The sequence below is a fragment of the Amborella trichopoda genome, chromosome 12 (genome assembly GCF_054954075.1).
Source record: "Amborella trichopoda isolate Santa Cruz 75 chromosome 12, AtrichopodaSantaCruz75HAP2 v2.0, whole genome shotgun sequence".
NCBI classification, from domain to species: Eukaryota; Viridiplantae; Streptophyta; class Magnoliopsida; order Amborellales; family Amborellaceae; genus Amborella; species Amborella trichopoda.
This window is the reverse complement of record NC_142347.1, coordinates 15,485,419-15,504,246: the sequence shown is the minus strand read 5'-3', so window position 1 is coordinate 15,504,246 and position 18,828 is coordinate 15,485,419. Positions and strand designations below refer to the sequence as shown.

Here is an 18,828-nt window from a genome sequence, read left to right as displayed (position 1 = left end):
AAGCCACCAATACGGTGAGATCCTCAGATGTAGTGGGTGGTGAATCACTGATCAAAAGGTGGATTTTGGAGAGATTCTTCATCGATCTAGTGGCAGAGCTTTCCTTTAAAGACATTTCACTAGCGCATCTCGGATTAAACCACCTAGGATTCTAGGCTTTTTGATTTGCTCCTAACTAAGCAAGGCGCTTTGATATAGTGGCTCTTAAGAACAGCAGCCCTTCTAATGCGTCTCACGAGGTCACGAGTGAAGTTTCAAGCTAGCTTCTCTTAGACACTGAGATGATGTGGTGGTGTTTGTTAATAAGTTCAGTAGGCGTCGCTACCTATTCGTTAATAGTAATAGTTACTTGATGAAGAGCATCTGGTTTCTCGTAGAATGACTCCATCATAGAGTTCACGACCCCACCTATCAGGGCCGACCTCGGGTCTAATGGCCTAAGAGCCCTCCTCTGACGTCGTGGATCGCTTACTTTGCGTGCTCGCTCAAGAAGGTTAGGCACCAAGTGCCCAAGAACCTCTATAACGATGGCAGTAAATAAACTCCTTGTGGGGTCATTTTGACCCATGAGAAAGGGGGAAAGAGGGTATTCTACCCCACACCCCCCTTCCCCCCCACACCCACCCCCACCCCCCGCCCCCACCCCCACCCCCACCCCCACCCCCACCCCCCACCCCCACCCCCACCCCAACCCCAAAGTAAAAAACTCTTTCTATGCCTTAGAGACACCCATCAAAATCGATTGATTTTCTGAATTTTTGTAATCAAGAAAATGTTGGAAAGTTTGTGGAATCATCCAAAATATTATATATCTTATTGTAACCATGTTTAGGGTCTAAGTTATTAGAAGACTTTTGGGAGATTTTGAGCTTGATAGATAACTGAAACATTAAAGATCAGATATCTGGAACATTGAAAACTTAAAGATCACTTTCTTTGCTTTTGAATTGTAGCATTTTATATTGGTCATTTGGTTTAATAAGAAACTTGCAGTCTATGACCGTATGAAGTATGAATTATATACCATGGTGCATGGCACCAAGCAGTGTTTGCAAAATCAAAGCGGAACGGTTAACCGGACATGGGGTTAGGAGCGGTTAGAACCGAAACTGGACTAACCGGTCTAGTAGATTTTAAACAAAAATGGGTCACAAACCCCCAAAAAAAAAAAAAGAAAAGGAAAAACTTAGATTTAGTGTATAATATCTTATTACATACATTTATCTTACAAAAACAAAATTAAAACAACTCTTTATGTAAATTAATATTTGAATACTATGGTCCTATACATGATCCCATGCAGGTCACATAAATCTTTTTGTTTCTTAGAATGAAGTCTGATAATAAGTTTACAACACCTTACCACAAATGTATTACCCCAGTGTAAATATGCACTCTAGATATTCAGGTGTTGCAGAAACATTACATTAGTCTATGTTTATTACTAAAAAATATAAGCACACATATTTGTTTACGCGCTCCAGTTTCAAGTTTTACAACACTTTAAGATACTGCTAATCACAACTAGAAATAATGGAAAAGAAATTGATGCACCAACTTTTACATGTCCATCTAAAAATTCATCTGTAAAAAACAAGATGTCACAAGAGAGAGGCCGATACATATAGGTTTTGTCATATTAATCAAAACAACATATTTTTATCAAAATAAATAATTTTATAAAAAAATATTATTTTATTAAAACATAGAAAATCACTTTCCATATTCATCAAAAATAATAATTTTATTAAGGAATTTTTTTTTTTGACAATTGATTTCTCTAGAACTTCTAAAATTGAGCAACATTTCAAGCAAGAAACGACCCTCAATGTTTGGATAATCGAACAAATCAATACACAAGCCCTGTAAAGGCTTCGATCATCCTTTCAAATACACCAAAAATCATAAAAAAAATATTCGGTATTTTTTATTCAATTGATAAAAACATGGAAAATTTATATATGTGAAATTGAGCAAGAAAAAAATTCATATAAAAATATGTACTCAATAATAAATAAGCATACCTATTTTATGTGACAAATGGAGCTTTGATGGTCAAAATACACAAATCAATTTGATAAAAAACGACCAAAAAATCAATCCAAAATCCGTTTTTTTTGGATCGAACGCAAGTTCATCGAGCAATAGCTTTTCGAGCCAAAATCAACCCCAATATTTTGTTTTTTGAACAAATTGAAAGAGGCATATGATAGATGATTCGATTCGGATTAAAAACCCTCAAATTTCAGCAAAAAGCATTGGCTATTGTAGATGATATTGATGACATGGCAGAAAATTCAAAATACGTGAAAATCCATCATTTCAATTCACAAAATCTCTTGGGTTTTTCAATCTTGGATTCCAATTTTCTTGTTTTGTATACAATAAATCGTGTTTTATAGCTATAAATCATGAAAAAGCCAAAAAATGGCAAGAAAAAGAATAAAAAAAGCTTGAAAAAATCTACTTGTGAATTCCTACATCAAATAACGGCTTCAATTGAAAATAATGGCCGTCATTTTAACTATAGCGTTATTTGTTCATAAAACCTGTTATATCTGCTGCCGGTCCGATTTGCAGCAAAACCGGTCGTTAACTAGCCGGTGTTGGGCTCGAAATTTTGTAGGGTTGTACCCTAGGCTAAGAGATCACCAAAACTGCCCCTAACCAGACTCAGAACCCTAGCTGTTCCGAGCTTACCGGCCTGTTCCGGTTCTAACCGGCAGGTTTTCCTACAATGGCACCAAGTCACTAGTACACTATCAACTTGTTTTTGTTTTTAACTATTTCAGGTATTCAAAGAATCAATATTTTCAGTGATTTGAATGTTTTTCAGCATGTATGTGCAATTGTGCATATATCTTCATAAAAAATTAGTTAGAATGCATACAGATGCATAAATATACATTTTGGGTGAGATTTGTACAAGGTGCGGACTTTATGCTGTACAAATAAGGCTCATTCTAAATTTTGCCAAAAGATGTAGCTTCCGTATCGGAAACGTTACAATAACTTGAAAATCCATATTCAACCCTGATTATAAAATTTAAAATTTCAGAAAGCGTGCATATCGAGCATATCTATAAACACTTGAAAATCTTGAAAATAGATGGTCCAAATAACTTGCCATACGATGCCTTACTTTTTGGACTTGAAATATTTTTTTTGTTTATATACGTACATCTCAAGGTCTAGATGATCAATAAGGATTTCTAACTTCGGAACACTATTTCTACTAGGTTTTTGAGGTGTAATATAAGGTTGCAACTTTATATAAACTTTTTCCATACATATTTGGCGTATACGTGTGTTTGGAGTGGACTGTACATATATGCATACGTTTACATATCTACATAATCAATTTGTGCTCCTTGTCAGATGTTGCATCAAGTTCTAAACGGCTGTACCATTATCGCGTGGTCATTGTGTGTACCAGTATTCAAAAATGCGGATTCGGACGCCTAAACGCTCAGGCGTCGGCCCAAAGACAGGGTGGAGACACGTTGCCCTCCCTAAAATTGAAACCCCCCCCCCCCCACCAAAACAAAAAAAACAGGGGAGTTTTTAGGGCATGATTTTAAGCCTTAGGGAGTTTTTAGGGCAATTTTAGAGCCCCAAATTCCTTGTGAAATAGACAAAAATGTAATGGTACAATCACATAACAGATTTACGGATAGAAGTCTCAAGGAGATTGTAACTTGGAAGAAATTAAAATGCTTGAAATCCCAAATGTCATTGTAGGAAACTAGAAGTCTAGACTAGAAAAAAATAATCTTTTAGCTATAAACATGTAAATATATCGTAAACGAAAAAATCAAAGTAAAAGAAAAAACGCATGATTCACAACATAATATATTGTAACAAAATCAAATCAACATCCTCTTTCAAATATGATAATACGTTAAAAATGGCAAAATCAAATTGATGTCGGTGCAAACCTCGTCTATTGGAACGCCAAAAGTCCTCAAAATCAACTACTTGAAGCTCCAAATCCACCAACGAACTATTGCCTTTGTTTTGGGAAATTGAAAAAATAAAAAAGTTATCGATCTTTCGATAAATCTCAAAAGAATGGTTTTTGGGGAGTTTTTCTCACCCTAAAGGCCCTGATTTTGGTTTTGGGGGTTTGGAATACCCCCAAAACCCTTATTCCAAAAATGAATTTTCTTAACCCTCAACGAGACCTATTTTCCGCGTTTTCTCAACCTGTCATGAGGCAGCGCCTAGGTAGGCGCCCAGACCTAGCACTTAGGTGGGCACTCAAACGCAAGACACATAATGACCCCTCCTAGCAAGCCCGTAGTTGTTTTCAAAAAATTTCCGCCTAGGCGGTCGGGCAGGTTAATTTTCGGGCAATGGTGTGTACATGCTAGGATGATTACATAGTGGGTTTTAAGGTTTATATATATATATGGGGTGTGGTTTCTATAAGGTTGCAACCTTAAACAATCCAATTAAGGCTCACCTCCAAATTTTATCATAACATATTATTTTGTTGTAAAAAATTCTTAGGATTATCTTAAAATCTATTTTCATATCTAATTAGAAAATTTTAAATTCCAAAAATGGTTAAAATCAAGTAGATCTATAAATATAAGAATATCTTGAAAATGGACGGTCTAGATAATGTGTTGCAAGATTCATTATTTCTGGGATTCAAAAAGGTTTTTTTTTCATATTCATACATCTAGATGTCGAGATGATCAATTAGAGGGTTTTTCAAAATTAAAACAACATTTCCAGTAGATTTTAGAGGTGCATCTGTGATTCTACATTTTAAGGTTGCAACCTTATATAAACTTTTCCCATATATATATATATATATATATATATATATATATTCTCACACACACACACACATTCTAAGATGATTACATATGTGGGATCTAATTTTATTTTTTTGGGTGGCTTTAAGTTGGGTCTTTGGGTGGAGCATTTGATGACCCCAATGAGATTGTACTCTTTCTTCTGTTTATTTTGATGATTTCTCATGAAACACCTATACCATGCACTATTTCTTGAAATCTATTTTGATTTTTTTGTTTTTTGTTTTTTTTGTAAATTGTGCTTAGGTCATTTGCAAAGAGTTGGACTGATGGAATTTGAAATGACCATGACAATAAAAATTCAAGATCTGGTGCCTCAGAGTTCAAAACTTGCACAGTCCATTGCTCATGAGTTGGAAATAAAATATGATCAGGTGAATAGAAGCTGTACTGAAATTTAATATTATGTGCTTGAGGGTTCTTGCCATATTTCTCACTGATAGTGATTTTAACTGTTATTTGTGGTTCCTTGTATATGTTTTCTAGTTAAGTGTTATATGGTTTCACTCTTGATTGTCAAGTGCTATGAATGATTCAGGTCCAAATGTTAAATTTTACAAGTGAAGGAAATGGTTCTCTCATAAGATGGGCTATCTCTCCAGATGGTCCAAATGATTACATTCCAAATACCACTGCAGAGGTAATATCTTTCATTTTGGCATCTGATCATTTTTAGGAAATGAGAGGAACAATTGTAATTTGTGAAAGGTTTAGATCCTGCTGCTTAATGGTTCTTGTGAAAATCCACAGAGCATACTGTCCCGTTTGAATGAAGGCAGTGTGCACCTTCCTGACACATTTGGAACTTACAAATTGGTCAGTTGGAAGGTGGAGCCACCTCCCAAGAGGTAAGCTTTCTTTAATAGGACATGACATTTTCTTTGCAACTTTGTGAGATTTATGCCTTTATTTGTTTATATTCTAAATTATAGATTTTCTCTCCAGAAAAGTGAAGAATACTACTGCTCAGACAGCAAATATTTGAAATATGACTTAAACAATTTGCACGTCCATATCATTAGTGTTTCATTAGATGAAAATATTGGCTTCTTGCTCTTGCTTGAGGAAATTGATACCATTTTTTGTTGTTATCTAGAAGGAATTCATTTTGCAAATCTAGTGCTGTCAAATGTGGGATGAGGGCTCTGTGCTCAGGGTCATCACTTCTGGTGCCGTCATTAAATTAAAAAAAAAAAACTAAAAAAATTTATTGAAATGCATGGAAAAACAGGAATATGTGATTTATATGTTAGTGGGCATTTTAAGTTAGTAATTGAACCAAGTATATCTGTTATCTGAATCACTGATAGATTGATAGCATGAATTGATAGCATGAATAAGAGTAACAGAATTTGTGTCTCTATTCTGTAATAGTCTAATGCGTTGACAGGTAAAACAAATTAATGCATCTCATTCATTAAGGGCCTGTTAGAATCCTTGGAAAAAAAATTGTGTAGAAAAATCTATTTCTAGTGAAATATGTTTCTTGTAAAAGATATTTCCAGTGGAATGGGTTCTAACTTTCTGCTGTTTAGAAAGCATTCAGATGCAGCCTGGAAAATACATTTGTACTGTCAAGTCATCTGAAAGAAACATTTCTCAGACAAAATTCTTGTATTACTTTTACTTGTAACTGTCCTGAAACTTATTAATTAGGGTAAATTTATCCTACTTTTTCAAATCATTATAATGTGTTTTTATTTGTGGATGTTTTAAATTTTTAGTTTTTATGGTTGTTTTCTTTTTTATGTAATGCATTTTTCTTTTATATTTTTGTTGTTTTTTAGTTGGACAATTCATTCTCCATTTTTTTTTGTTATCTTTTTTAATTTTTGGTAGTTTTTCATTGTTTTTTTGTTTTTTCTTTTCTCATGGGTGTGCATGATATGTGTGTGTATGAGAGAGAGAGAGAGAGAGAGAGAGAGAGAGAGAAAGATGGAGTATACTTGATTCGAATGAGGGTGCACACTGCCAAAATCCGCTTATGCGGGGTTGAGCAGAGTGCCTAGGGCACATCCACATAGATGCAGCTACATTGTATAACACCAGTGTATGTAATTGCAAATGTATCTAATTACAACTCATATTGAAATGACATACAGCAGGTAGGAGTAAATCTTGGATTTTTAAGGGGATCATCCCACTTTTAATTACAGCTACATTCAGAATAAAGTGTGGAGTACAATGATGTTACGTTGCCTGTTCTTTTGACATTTCATTTAGGACCTTTCTCAGATTGAAATTAAGTTTTTATTTTAATTGTTCAAAATATTAGATACAACAGTCATCTTGCTGCCCTTACGAACTTGCTGATGCATATTATGTATTGTGATTAATTGGAAAATAGCACTCTGGACCAAAATGGGGAGGAAATTGTAGGATAAAATAAAATAACTTAGCAATGAGGATTCTGTTTTACATGTTGATTGTATTATCTTAAATTATTAAGGATTAGATGTTCTAAGAACAAACTATATTTGCTCCTTAATTAGGTTATCAGGGAACTCGAGTTTCAGGCATCTAATATTATAAATAATGAAGAAATTAAAATACCTTCTATCACATATATCACATTTATGTTTTTGTCTATGCATTATTATATGTTTTTATTATTTTTATATTCATTGACCGCATTGGGACAGCATTGAGCCGCATCCGACCCTTGACCGTATCAGGTCTGCAACCTGCATTTTAAAGCAGAGAGAGAGAGAGAGAGAGAGAGAGAGAGAGAGACTATTGGTAGAGATTGAGAGAGATGAGAATAGTCATTTTTTCCTTTTTTGATTTTTTTTTGGGGGTGGGGGGTGAGGTAGGAGGGGGGGGGAGAGAGAGCGAGGGATGAGGATTGAGGACCTCAGAGAGAGAGAGAGAGAGAGAGAGAGAGAGAGAGAGAGGAGATTGTGTATTGGAAAGCGAGAGAAAGTATTTGGTTTAGGTGCTAGTGATTGACAATTTGTGACTCTGCTACTGTTGAGATAGTGAGAGGTCGATGATGGGACAGACTAAAAGCTCTGTTTGAGAGAGAGAGAGAGAGAGAGAGAAAGAGATGATTGGACTTTGGGAGAAAGATTTAAAGTTGGAATTGTTGGGTTGATTCTGTTGAATAACTAAAGGGAAGAGAGATATCCACTTTGCCAAGGAAAGTGAAACTATAGGGCTTAATAAATACATAAACACAATGTGAAGATACAATTGATTTGTGTGTGTGTGTGTGTGTGTGTGTGTGAGAGAGAGAGAGAGAGAGAGAGAGGCTAGGAAGTTAAGGTAGGTATTAGTCTTATGCAATGTTCAAAAAGTCGGCCGTCCAGCTGCCTAGGCAGACTTTTTCAAAAGTCTGCCTAGCCATGGTCAAGGCGGGCTGTATTAGGCGAAAATATAAGGCGCCCACTTAGGCGCCCGCCTGGGGGTGTAGAAGGTGGGCGCCTAGGAGCCGCCTATGACGTTGGCGGAAATGTTTTTTCGGGAGAGGAAAAAAAGTAATTTTACCCCCTTAAAAGGGGGGATAAGGGTTTAGGGGGCCATTCTTGCCCCCAAAAATAAATTTAGTAAACTTCAGAGTGAGAAACATCTTGAAACAAACTAGATTTGAAGATTTATTGAGAGATCGATATTTTTTCTCGAAATCCTCAAATAGTCACGATAGTAATGGATAATCATCCCCACTCTTTTTTCGGCTTATAGGGGTTGTAAAAGAGGAGATTTGGGATCCCAAACATTTCAGTTTGACCCGAAATGGAGTCCACTTCAAGAAGGTTGGTATATTTCAATAGTTTTTATTAGGTTTTGTATTTTTTTTCTTTTAATGTCTAAATAATGTTATTATTTGCTATTTGTATTTTTTTGATACTTTGTGATATATATTTGATATGATATTGTCTATTTGGATTATTATTTTCCTATTTTGATTTGTTGTTTGGGTCTTTGGGAAAACAATTTTATAAAAAAGGCCATTGCCCCCAAACTGAATCAACATTGTTTTTACTTCTTCTTTTTTAAGTTCTTACATGAATTTAGTTGTATGATTCACAACCATATATATTTTATTAGTTTGTTTAATAATTGCGTATTGTTTATTAAATAATTGCATGCGTAATACATTTTTTCGATTTATGATTCATAAACCATAATTTTTTATTAGTTAGTTTAATAATTTCTTAGTACTTATTAATTAATTGCATGTCTAATATTTTTTTTTCGATTTATAATTTATAAACCATTATTGCGTAATTGCTTATTGAACTATTTTTATTAGTTATTTAATATTTTCTTAATGCTTATTAAATAATTGCATGTGTGATATCTTTTTTTATTTTGTGTTATATCATTGCAATTTTGATGTGTAGGTTTTACCTATATTTATTATTTGGCTTAATAAGAACCCAATATATTATAATCATTTCATTTACAGTCTAAAGTCTTTTAAATGTTTATGTCTAAAAAAGTCTAATCTATACTTCTGGGGGGAGGTGTGGGAGATCCAAGTTTTGAAAAAAAAACAGCACTAGCTGTCTTTGGTCTAGGCGTCCTCCTAGGCGGTGCCTTAACGCCTAGGCAGCCCAGACCCCTCACCACCTAGGCGGCCACCTATGACTTCTGGAACATTGGTCCTACATTAACCATGAAAAAGAATGCGGCCGATAGCTAAGACACACACTCGTATGGGGAGTGATTTCATGTTACTGTTGCATTATAATTAATGAAACCACACTTTTAAAAATCATGTTCTTGGAATTTGTATGGACCCTAGATTTGTATTTGCACATCAAAATTTCAAAAAGAAAGAAGTTCGAATTTTTACCCCTTACAAAGACAAATTAGTCGTTCTCCATCAATGAATCTACACCTGTTCATTTGGTGGATATTGAAATCTGGACTTTTAAGAACTCAAAAATTTTGTTCATTATAATTGTTCATCTAATGTCTAGAAGGCCATCTACAAAATTTGGGATAAAAAGAGAATCCCTTTAGGGCCCAGATCTAAGCATCCCATCAAATGGATGGCCAATGTCATTGGGTTCATAGAAGTATTTTTTGTGGTGAGTTTTCAACATTTTCTTTGAGACTGTTCATCATAGTCACTTGATTGTATGTTCAGAAGTTAGGGCAAACAAGTGCTTCTGACATGGTTTTTGAAGATGTCTTACATTATATAAGTTAGTTGCATGAAATCACACCTCCAAGTGTGTGTGTGTGTGTATTGCATTTGATATGATATTGTATATATGTATATAAACATGGGTGCGGTTTGTATAGAGCCTCGGCTCTAAACAATCAAATTAGAGCCTACCTTCAAATAGTGTCGAGGTTTCAATACTGGAAATCTTTGTCATAGCCTTAAAATATATTTTCATCTTTATTTATAAAGTTTAAAACTTCAGAAATACTGTAGATCGACAAATCTATGAAAACTTGAAAATCTTTAAAATTGATGGTCCAAAAAATACGTTACAAAATATACTATTTCTAAAACTTGAATCCATTTTTTTCTCACGTCCATGCATCTTGATGTCGAAATGATCAATTTGAAGATATTTAGACATCAAAACAACCTCTTCTAGTGAAATTTTTAAGGTAGGCTCAAATTTGATTGTTTGGAGCCTTGGTTCTATATAAACTTTTCCCTATAAACATATATATTATGTATAATTTAAATAAAGACCCCACAGGGTTGGGACCGGATAGAGAGGACCTAGACCCAGTTGGGTCAAGGTCCAACTTGACCCTAACCCGGCCCGACCCATTTACACCCCTAGTTCTTGGTTTGCCCCTTCCCTTTTATGTCCGAGAAGTTTGGGTTTTCTCTATAGCCTCTTGATTCTCTATGTTAAGATTCCAGAGTAATGGTGGTGACGAATCTTGAGTCTTGCTTGTATGTTGCTCACCAAGTCCCTGGAGCTCAGTTGTCCATTTCTATGCTTTGAAAATTTCAACAGTGGAAATGTGGTTGTTACTTCTTGTTTCAAGCTTCTCAAGTGTTACTCCTTGTTTCTTGTTAGCTAAATGTTTTAACTACTACAAGGAGATCCTCTTTGTGTTGATCTTTATGGGAAAGCTGTGAAAGCATATAAGAGTGTTGGAGATGAAATGGAATAGGCTAGAATGGATCCTTCTATACTGTTTGTAAAGAGGCAGGCTAATTGATTTATGGCAGGATGAAAGGTATCAGTGTGCCAAAAAACGTGGGCGGTGCTTAGGCCGCCAGGGGGGTCCCCACCGCCTAGTGCTTAGGTGGGCACCCAGGTTTTTGGGCAATCCAGGTTGAAAAACAACGGAAGCGGGTGTCCAGAAACACTGTTTTAGGTTCAAATTGTGTATAAAAAATGCATATTCAGGTATTTTAATATATTTTTTATGTTCAATCAATCCAAAGTCAAACTAAGGTATACGACAATTGGACAATCAATCAATAACACATTAAGAAAATATAATCCACCATTCCAATCCAAAGTACTACACAAGACTACTAGTACTAACACAATAAAAAAGAAAATACAATGGTAATATAATCGCAATTTACAAATCATTAATTATAATCTGTACCCATACTCCATAAAACCTATTGCATAGTCTATACCATCCTGAGTCCATACACATAAGAGGAGGGAAAAAAAAAAAGGATAGAAATATAGAATTGAAGACCCAAAGAGTCTTCAGTCATCATCGGAAAAAGTAGGGCCAGCTGCATCATATGCATCAGAGTCGAGTCCATCTCTTTCCTCAAGATAATACTTGTCCTCCTCTGTTTCTTCTGATTCTGCTTCCTCTGCCTCTATGAAGATGATCTAGTGACCCTAGGAGGGCCAGCTACTGTGCCTAATGCCTCCATAACCATATCCCATGTTAATTTGTCTTGCCCCTCGACTTCCATCATCTTCAACCAAACATTCCATGGATTCTTGATAGCCTCATTCTAAGGGGTTATCCTTTCACACCTAGCAAATTATTGATTGAACTTCACATAAGATAAGTCAATTGGCCTCTTTGAGTCAAGCTTGTTTCTTTTCTTTGTAAAAATTCATATGAAAACACATGCACATAAAATGCAAATAAATAATACCATGTAGTAATTAATAATCAGTAATCACTACTGGTAATTGATAAACTAATAATCTGATTGTTTAAACTGTATATTTAATAAAGTAAAAGTACTTCAGTTCTGCTCACAACCCGATGAGGTATTGGTTAGGCTCAAGATCCAAATGGCCATTCTTTGTAAATTTGAAAATTGTACCCATGTTGGCTTCACCAATGGGCTGCAAATTAAGTGTGATAAAGATATCTATAGTTAACTACGAATTGATGATGAATTGCAATAATATATGAAATATGAAATGAAACAACAAACGTGAAACTTGAACTCGAAATCGGACGAACTATATTACCTAGATCAACTTTGATCCTCTGCCATATCGCAATGGCATTACCAAATGACTTAAATGCGCACTTGTAATTTATTATTTCCTCATTGCATAAAATGTCCTGGATTTCCTTATTCCGGTCGAGCATATTGAGACAATAATTAAATTCAGTCATAATTGTGTCATTATATATATATATCCTATTCGCATAAAAAAAAGTTGGGTTCAAATAATAACCAGTTGAGTGCAATGGTTGGCGTAGCTACCTATCCCACTTCTCATCAATAATTTGCCAAATTGGCTCATAAAGGCTCTCATCATCATCCAAAGTTACAGCTATCTGTCTTTTGCAGCTTTCTATTGCAAAAGTTGGGTTCAAATAATAACCAATTGAGTTCAATGGTTGGCGTAGTTGTCTATCCCACTTCTCATCAATAATTTGCCAAATTCGCTCATAGAGGCTCTCATCATCATCCAAATTTTCAGCTATCTGTCTTTTGCAACTTTCTTTTGCCTCATATATGAAGCCCATGGAAGGCTTGTTACTGTCAACCATGCACCTGACTACTAGAGGATAAAATACCTTAAGAGTGTCTTTAACCCCTCATCAAAATTTCCTAGAAAGGATATCTCATACGTGCTTCCCTTTTTGATGCGTAGCCCACCTGCGTGCTCGCCAAATTAGAGCCTACCTTCAAATAGTGTTGAGAAAAGTGGTTTCAACACTGAAAATCTTTGTAATAGCCTTAAAATATATTTTTATCTTTATTTCTAAAGTTTAAAGCTTCAAAAATAGTGTAAATCAACTGATCTATGAAAACTTGAAAATTGACGGTCCAAGAATGCATTACAAACTACACTATTTCAAAAACTTGAAATCCATTTTTTTTTCATGTCCATGCATCATGATGTTGAGATGATTAATTTGAGGTTATTTGGCCATCAAAACAATCTCTTTTAGTGCAAATTTTTAAGTAGACTCTAATTTGATTGTTTAGAGCCTCAGCTCTATATAAAATTTTCTCTCTCTCTCTCTCTCTCTCTATATATATATATATATATATATATATATATGAAAAAGGTTGGCGTAGCCCACTAGCCTACAGCTAAATATGAGCTCAACAATCTGAGCCGATTTGACGGTCACAACCTTATTTTGTATTTTAATTTTAAATTTTTTTTTTGAAATCTAAATCACATGAAATTTTAATTGTCCATTCTTCTCATCAATGCGCATGTAATAAAAATATTTAAAAAATAATTCATGAAATATAAATTGATTAAAATACCCCTGAAAAGGTTTCGGGGGTATTTTGTCCAATATATTTTTTGCAAATTATTTTTATTTTTATTTTTATTAGATTCTCCTATTTTTAAAGAACACTTGCTCAAAATTCAAGTGATTTGGATTTATAGAAAAATTTCAAATTCAAATGCGAAATGCAATCATGATCATTGGATCGACCCAAATTCAATTTGGGTTGTTGACTGATACTGTAGCTATCAGCCCATGGGATGACAAGATCTTTTCCCATATATATATAAGGAAAAGATTGGATTAGCCCACTAGCTCATATGAACATATGAGCCCAACGGCCCAAATTGAATCTGGGCCGATCTGACGATCATAGATGTCTGATAGTGCTTGAATTTTATTTTATTTTTTATAGATCCAAATTACTTGAAATTTTAGGTTTGTATTCTTCTCATCGAGACGCACCTAATTAAAATATAGAAAAAAAAAAATTTGAGAAAGAAAAATGATCAAAATACCCCCCAAAACGTTTTGGAGGTATTTTGGATAGTTTATTTCTTGTAAAATAGTTTTTTGATATTTTTTGAAGATTCACTTATTTTTGATGAACATACACCTAAAATTTCAAGTGATTTGGATTTGTAGAAAAAAAACTAAAATTTAAACACTACCAGACATTCATGATCATCAGATCGGCCTAGATTCAATCTGGGACGTTGGGCGCATATATATTCGTATGAGCTAGTAGGCTAATCCCAGGTTTTCTTCTATGTATATATATATATGGGCAAATGATTTCTTGCAACTGTTGTATAGTAATATGATGCAACAACCTTAAAACACCATCTTATGGCCATTTGTTTGATCCAAATTTTGAAATATACACTCTTTTCATTCTAATGAACAATCACAAAAAAGGAAAATTTGAAAACACAACCTAGAAAGTATTTTTTTAGCCCAATTAACATAGGCCGTTCATTTTGGTAAGATGTTTAGATCTAGGCCTTCGAAGGATTTTTTCATTTGTAATTTTTTTGTATGGCTTTATTAACATTAGATGAACAATGTTAAAAAAGAAAATAATGATTTTGAGTTTATAAAGGCTAAGATCTTGAAATTCATAAAATGAAAGGTCTAGATTCGTTTTTGGAGGGGACTCATTTAGACCATATCGAGGGTTCAAATTGAACTTTTTTTTTTTTGGGGGATTGATTATTGAGATGAAGAGAGTGTGTGTGCAAAATTTGGGGTCATACAAATACCACAAACATGGTTTTCTAGAAGTGCTGTTGCATTATACTATGATACAACCGTTGCATTAGATCATTGCTCTCTCTCTATATATATATATATATATATATATATGAGTAATGATCTTATAGGACGCTCTCCCACCCATGTGTGTAGGACCCCAAAGGATCACCATTATAGTTGGCACGGATCTCTAGAAAAGTTATCACATGGGTGTGGGACTTGACTTTTCTATAGATCCATGTCAAATTTAATGGTGATCCTTTAGGGTCCTACACACATGGGTGGGGGAGGGTCCTCTAGGATCATTTCTCTCTCTCTCTATATATATATATAAGGAAGATGCTACGGTACGTCGATGGGTGTACCTGTAAGAATACGCCCAATAACCCAGATTGAATCTGGGCCGATCTTACGGTCAAAAGATGACCATGACCTCATTTCGTGTTTGAATTTTAATTTTTTTTTCTACAAATCCAAATCACGTGAAATTTTAGGTGTGTGTTCTTCCCATCAAGGCGCACCTAATAAAAATATCACAAAAATAATCCGTAAAAAACAAATTGGAAAAAATACCCCGGAAATGTTTCAGGGGTATTGTGGTCAATTTATTTCATATAAAATATTTTTTTGATATTTTTATTAGATTTGCCTATTTTTGAAGAACACACGCCTAAAATTTCAAGTGATTTGGATTTGTAGAAAAAAAATTAAAATTCAAACACAAAATGAGGTCGTGACTGTCAAATCGGCCCAGATTCAATCTTGGCCGTTGGGCATTTACTGTAGCAGTACGCACATGGGCGTACAGGATCTTTTCCATATATATATATATATATATATATATATATCAAAAAATTTTGATATTAACCCACTAGCTCATATGAACATATACGCCCAACGGCCCAGATTGAATCTGGGCCGATCTAATGATCACGATCTCATTTCGTGTTTAAATTTTATTTGTTTTTCTACAAATCTAAATAACTTGAAATTTTAAGCGTGTATTCTTAAAAAATAGGAGAATCTAATAAAAATATAAAAAAAAATAAATTGTAATAAATAAATTGACCAAAATACCCCTTGAAAAGTTTCTAGGGTATTTTGGTCAATTTGTTTTTTGAGAATTATTTTCTTTAATATTTTTATTAGGTGCGTCTTGGTGAGAGAATGGGCGCCTAAAATTTCAAGTTATTAGGATTTGTAGTAAAAAAAATGAAAATTCAAATACGAAAAGAGGTGGTGACCATCAGAAACTGGGCCGTTGGGCTCATATGTTCATGAGCTAGTGGGGCTAATCCTAATATTTTTCATACACACACACACATATATATATATGTGTGTGTGTAGGGGGGGAGGGGGGGTTATGTTAGGGTGCTCACACTATGGAGTAATTTATCATTGTACTCGACAAATTTGAACATTTATATATCCTTGTTTTATACATGGAGTTTTTAGTAAGGTTATTTTTTATCACTAGGTGGGGTGTGACATCACCCACATGGAACACAAAGTGTGCTTCATGTGCGTGATGTGTTCCATGTGGGTGATGTCACACCCCATGTGGATGACATCATATCCCTCCTAATGACCAAAAATACCTTTATTAAAAAATGCTCCATGTACAAAACAAGGGTATAGAAGTATCCAAAATTTGTTGAGCATAATTATAAATTACTCCATAGTGTGAGCATATATATATATATATATATATATATATATATATATATATATATATATATAAGAAAACTCTTCCCAACGCCTATAGGCAAAAATGAACAGTGATTTCGCCTACCCTCATCACCATCCAAACTTCATCGCACGATCACAGTTGTCCAGTAGTGTTTTAATTTTTTTTTTTTTTCTACAAATCTAAATTACTTGAAATTTGGAGCGTGTGTACATCTTAGTGAGGCGTACAAAATAAGAATATAAAAAAATAATTCACAAAATATAAATTGACCAAAATAAGTCTTGCGAATTATTTTTTTCATATTTTTATTAGGCACGCCTCACTAAGATGTATACACGCTCTAAATTTTAGATCATTCCGATTAGTAAAAAAAAAAGAAAAATGAAACACTACGGGACAACTGCGACCATGCGATGAAGCTTGGATGGTGATGAGGGTAGGAAAAATCACTGTTTATTTTCGCCTATAGGCGTTTTATAGTATCTTCTATATATATATATATATATATATATATATATATATATATATATATATATATATATATATATATATATATATATATATATATATAAAATTAGATAAGTAGATACTTACAAAGATGGGAAGAAAGTTGCACAAGAAATTGGAGAATTCTTAGGGGCTGGGCTCTTTCATAAGGGGTGATATTTACAGTTTGAGGTATTCTTGTTATGACTCCTTGTTTTGAGGTTCTTTGCCTGTTTGATTCTCATTCATCTTTGACTTAATTATGTATTCTGCCAACTTTTCTTGGAAAAATGACTAAGAAAATGGGTAAACTTATGTAGTTATAGATCTGTAAAAAATTTCTGCTATCATGTGCATGTGTTTCTGACTAGCCATGCATGGACGCAGGATGTATTGTGTACAATTATAGGGATATAGTGAACCAACAATAAATTTGTGAACAACAAATTCACTTTCTTTTGAGGTCCTTATGGGTTTCTCAGGCTATATGGCATTACCTTGGGTTTTTTTCAGGGCATACGGCATGACCTTGTTTTGAGTAGATGTAAAGTCCGGGATATTTAGAAGTATTCAGCTTAAAAATTGATGACACCGATAATTATAAAAAAAGGGGGTCAATTCCATGGGTTTCATGATGTATTAAGAAATTACATAACTTTGCAGATATATCTCTTTATGTTCATGCATCATCACTGGCATGATCTGTAACACATCTACTCGTCTTTTGCCAGGTCCTTCTAGTTATTATCGATTTGTTCTCCTTTTCCTATTTGACTCTTGCCTTTCGTTCTCCAAGTTTGTGGATTTGTGATGCTTTTCCTTAGTTATCTGTTGACTCATTGTGTACGAGTTCATCTTACCTGCACATGGATAAATAAAGGATTCATCCTATCAATATTCTTATGGCTCAACATTCTGGATTATTCTGATCTGATGTAGGACATGGTGGCATTGGCAACATTTTTTGGTATTTTTGGTGGTGGGAGTTCTGGCTGCAACCCTTACTTTTTCGGTGCTCGTGACATGGTATATTTGGAGAAGACATAAACAGAAAGCTCTTGGAAGTTATAAGCCTGTGGAAATTGAGATTGCTGATCAAGAGATTGCCAATGAGGAGTCGCTGCCCTTACAAGATGCCACAAAGTCAACTGATAATTTTTAAGGTGTACCATCTATCCCTCACCAGTTAATTCTCTGTTCAAAGATGACCCCCCTCATGTGATGATGAAGTATCTGTGCACAGCCAAAATGAGGAAGATAGCATATTGGAGAGAGTGTTCACTCTCTCTTCGGAGTCTAAGATTGGCCTGCATTTCTTGTACATGTTTTTTAAGTTAAAAAGAATAATGGGAAGTGCCAAATCTCTTGGTTGTGCATGCAAAGGAAATTCATTTGTGTCGATGAGGGGAATGAGGTTAGATGGCCAAGCAGTTTGGCTCACCTTGTGGTGTAATCTGCCTGCCAGTTGAACGGGCTGAAAGCATGTATCAGATCAGTTTTTTGTATTTTAAGTTGTCTTGGGTTTTTATAGGCCAGCAATATGCTTTAACCCCTGCTACTCCATAATGGGGTGATTCTGGGCAAACACCCATTCTCTATTGTGTATGGCTTTCACAAACTGACAATTAAGTATGCCTCTAGCATTTAACAAAGCATTGTAACATTTGGGCATGACATAAAGAACTTGAGAATTTTTAATATGGGTTATCCCTGAATATCTGTCAATTTTTGTTGATTTGTACTGCGATTAAAATAGCTGCACATACAATTCATGTAATTATTATACAAGGGTGCACATATTGTGGTCCCATAGGTCCAAATGTACAGAGTTTTATTCCTGGGCCATCTTTAAAATATTCTGTGACCGAAAACTTCGGAAACAATCTTTGTTTAGTCTCTTTATATTCGTTGGACAGAGAATCTAATATTGTGCTCGTGGTCCAGGTTGCCTAGTTCTGA

At 34.5% G+C, this 18,828-nt stretch overlaps 1 protein-coding gene across 2 annotated transcripts in view; it reads left to right on the top strand.

The window, feature by feature from the left end:
* The window catches only part of LOC18434192 (aspartic proteinase 36), a 50,331-nt gene extending 31,764 nt beyond the window's left edge, over positions 1–18,567 (top strand). For both annotated transcript variants that reach the window (XM_088853479.1, XM_088853480.1), the window contains 4 exons: positions 5,073–5,200; positions 5,365–5,466; positions 5,577–5,674; positions 17,809–18,567. In XM_088853479.1, coding sequence (XP_088709605.1) covers positions 5,073–5,200; positions 5,365–5,466; positions 5,577–5,674; positions 17,809–18,031 — 551 coding nt within the window. In that variant the 3' untranslated portion in view covers positions 18,032–18,567. The remainder of the gene's footprint in view (positions 1–5,072; positions 5,201–5,364; positions 5,467–5,576; positions 5,675–17,808) is intronic.
* The last annotated feature ends 261 nt before the right edge of the window (positions 18,568–18,828 follow it).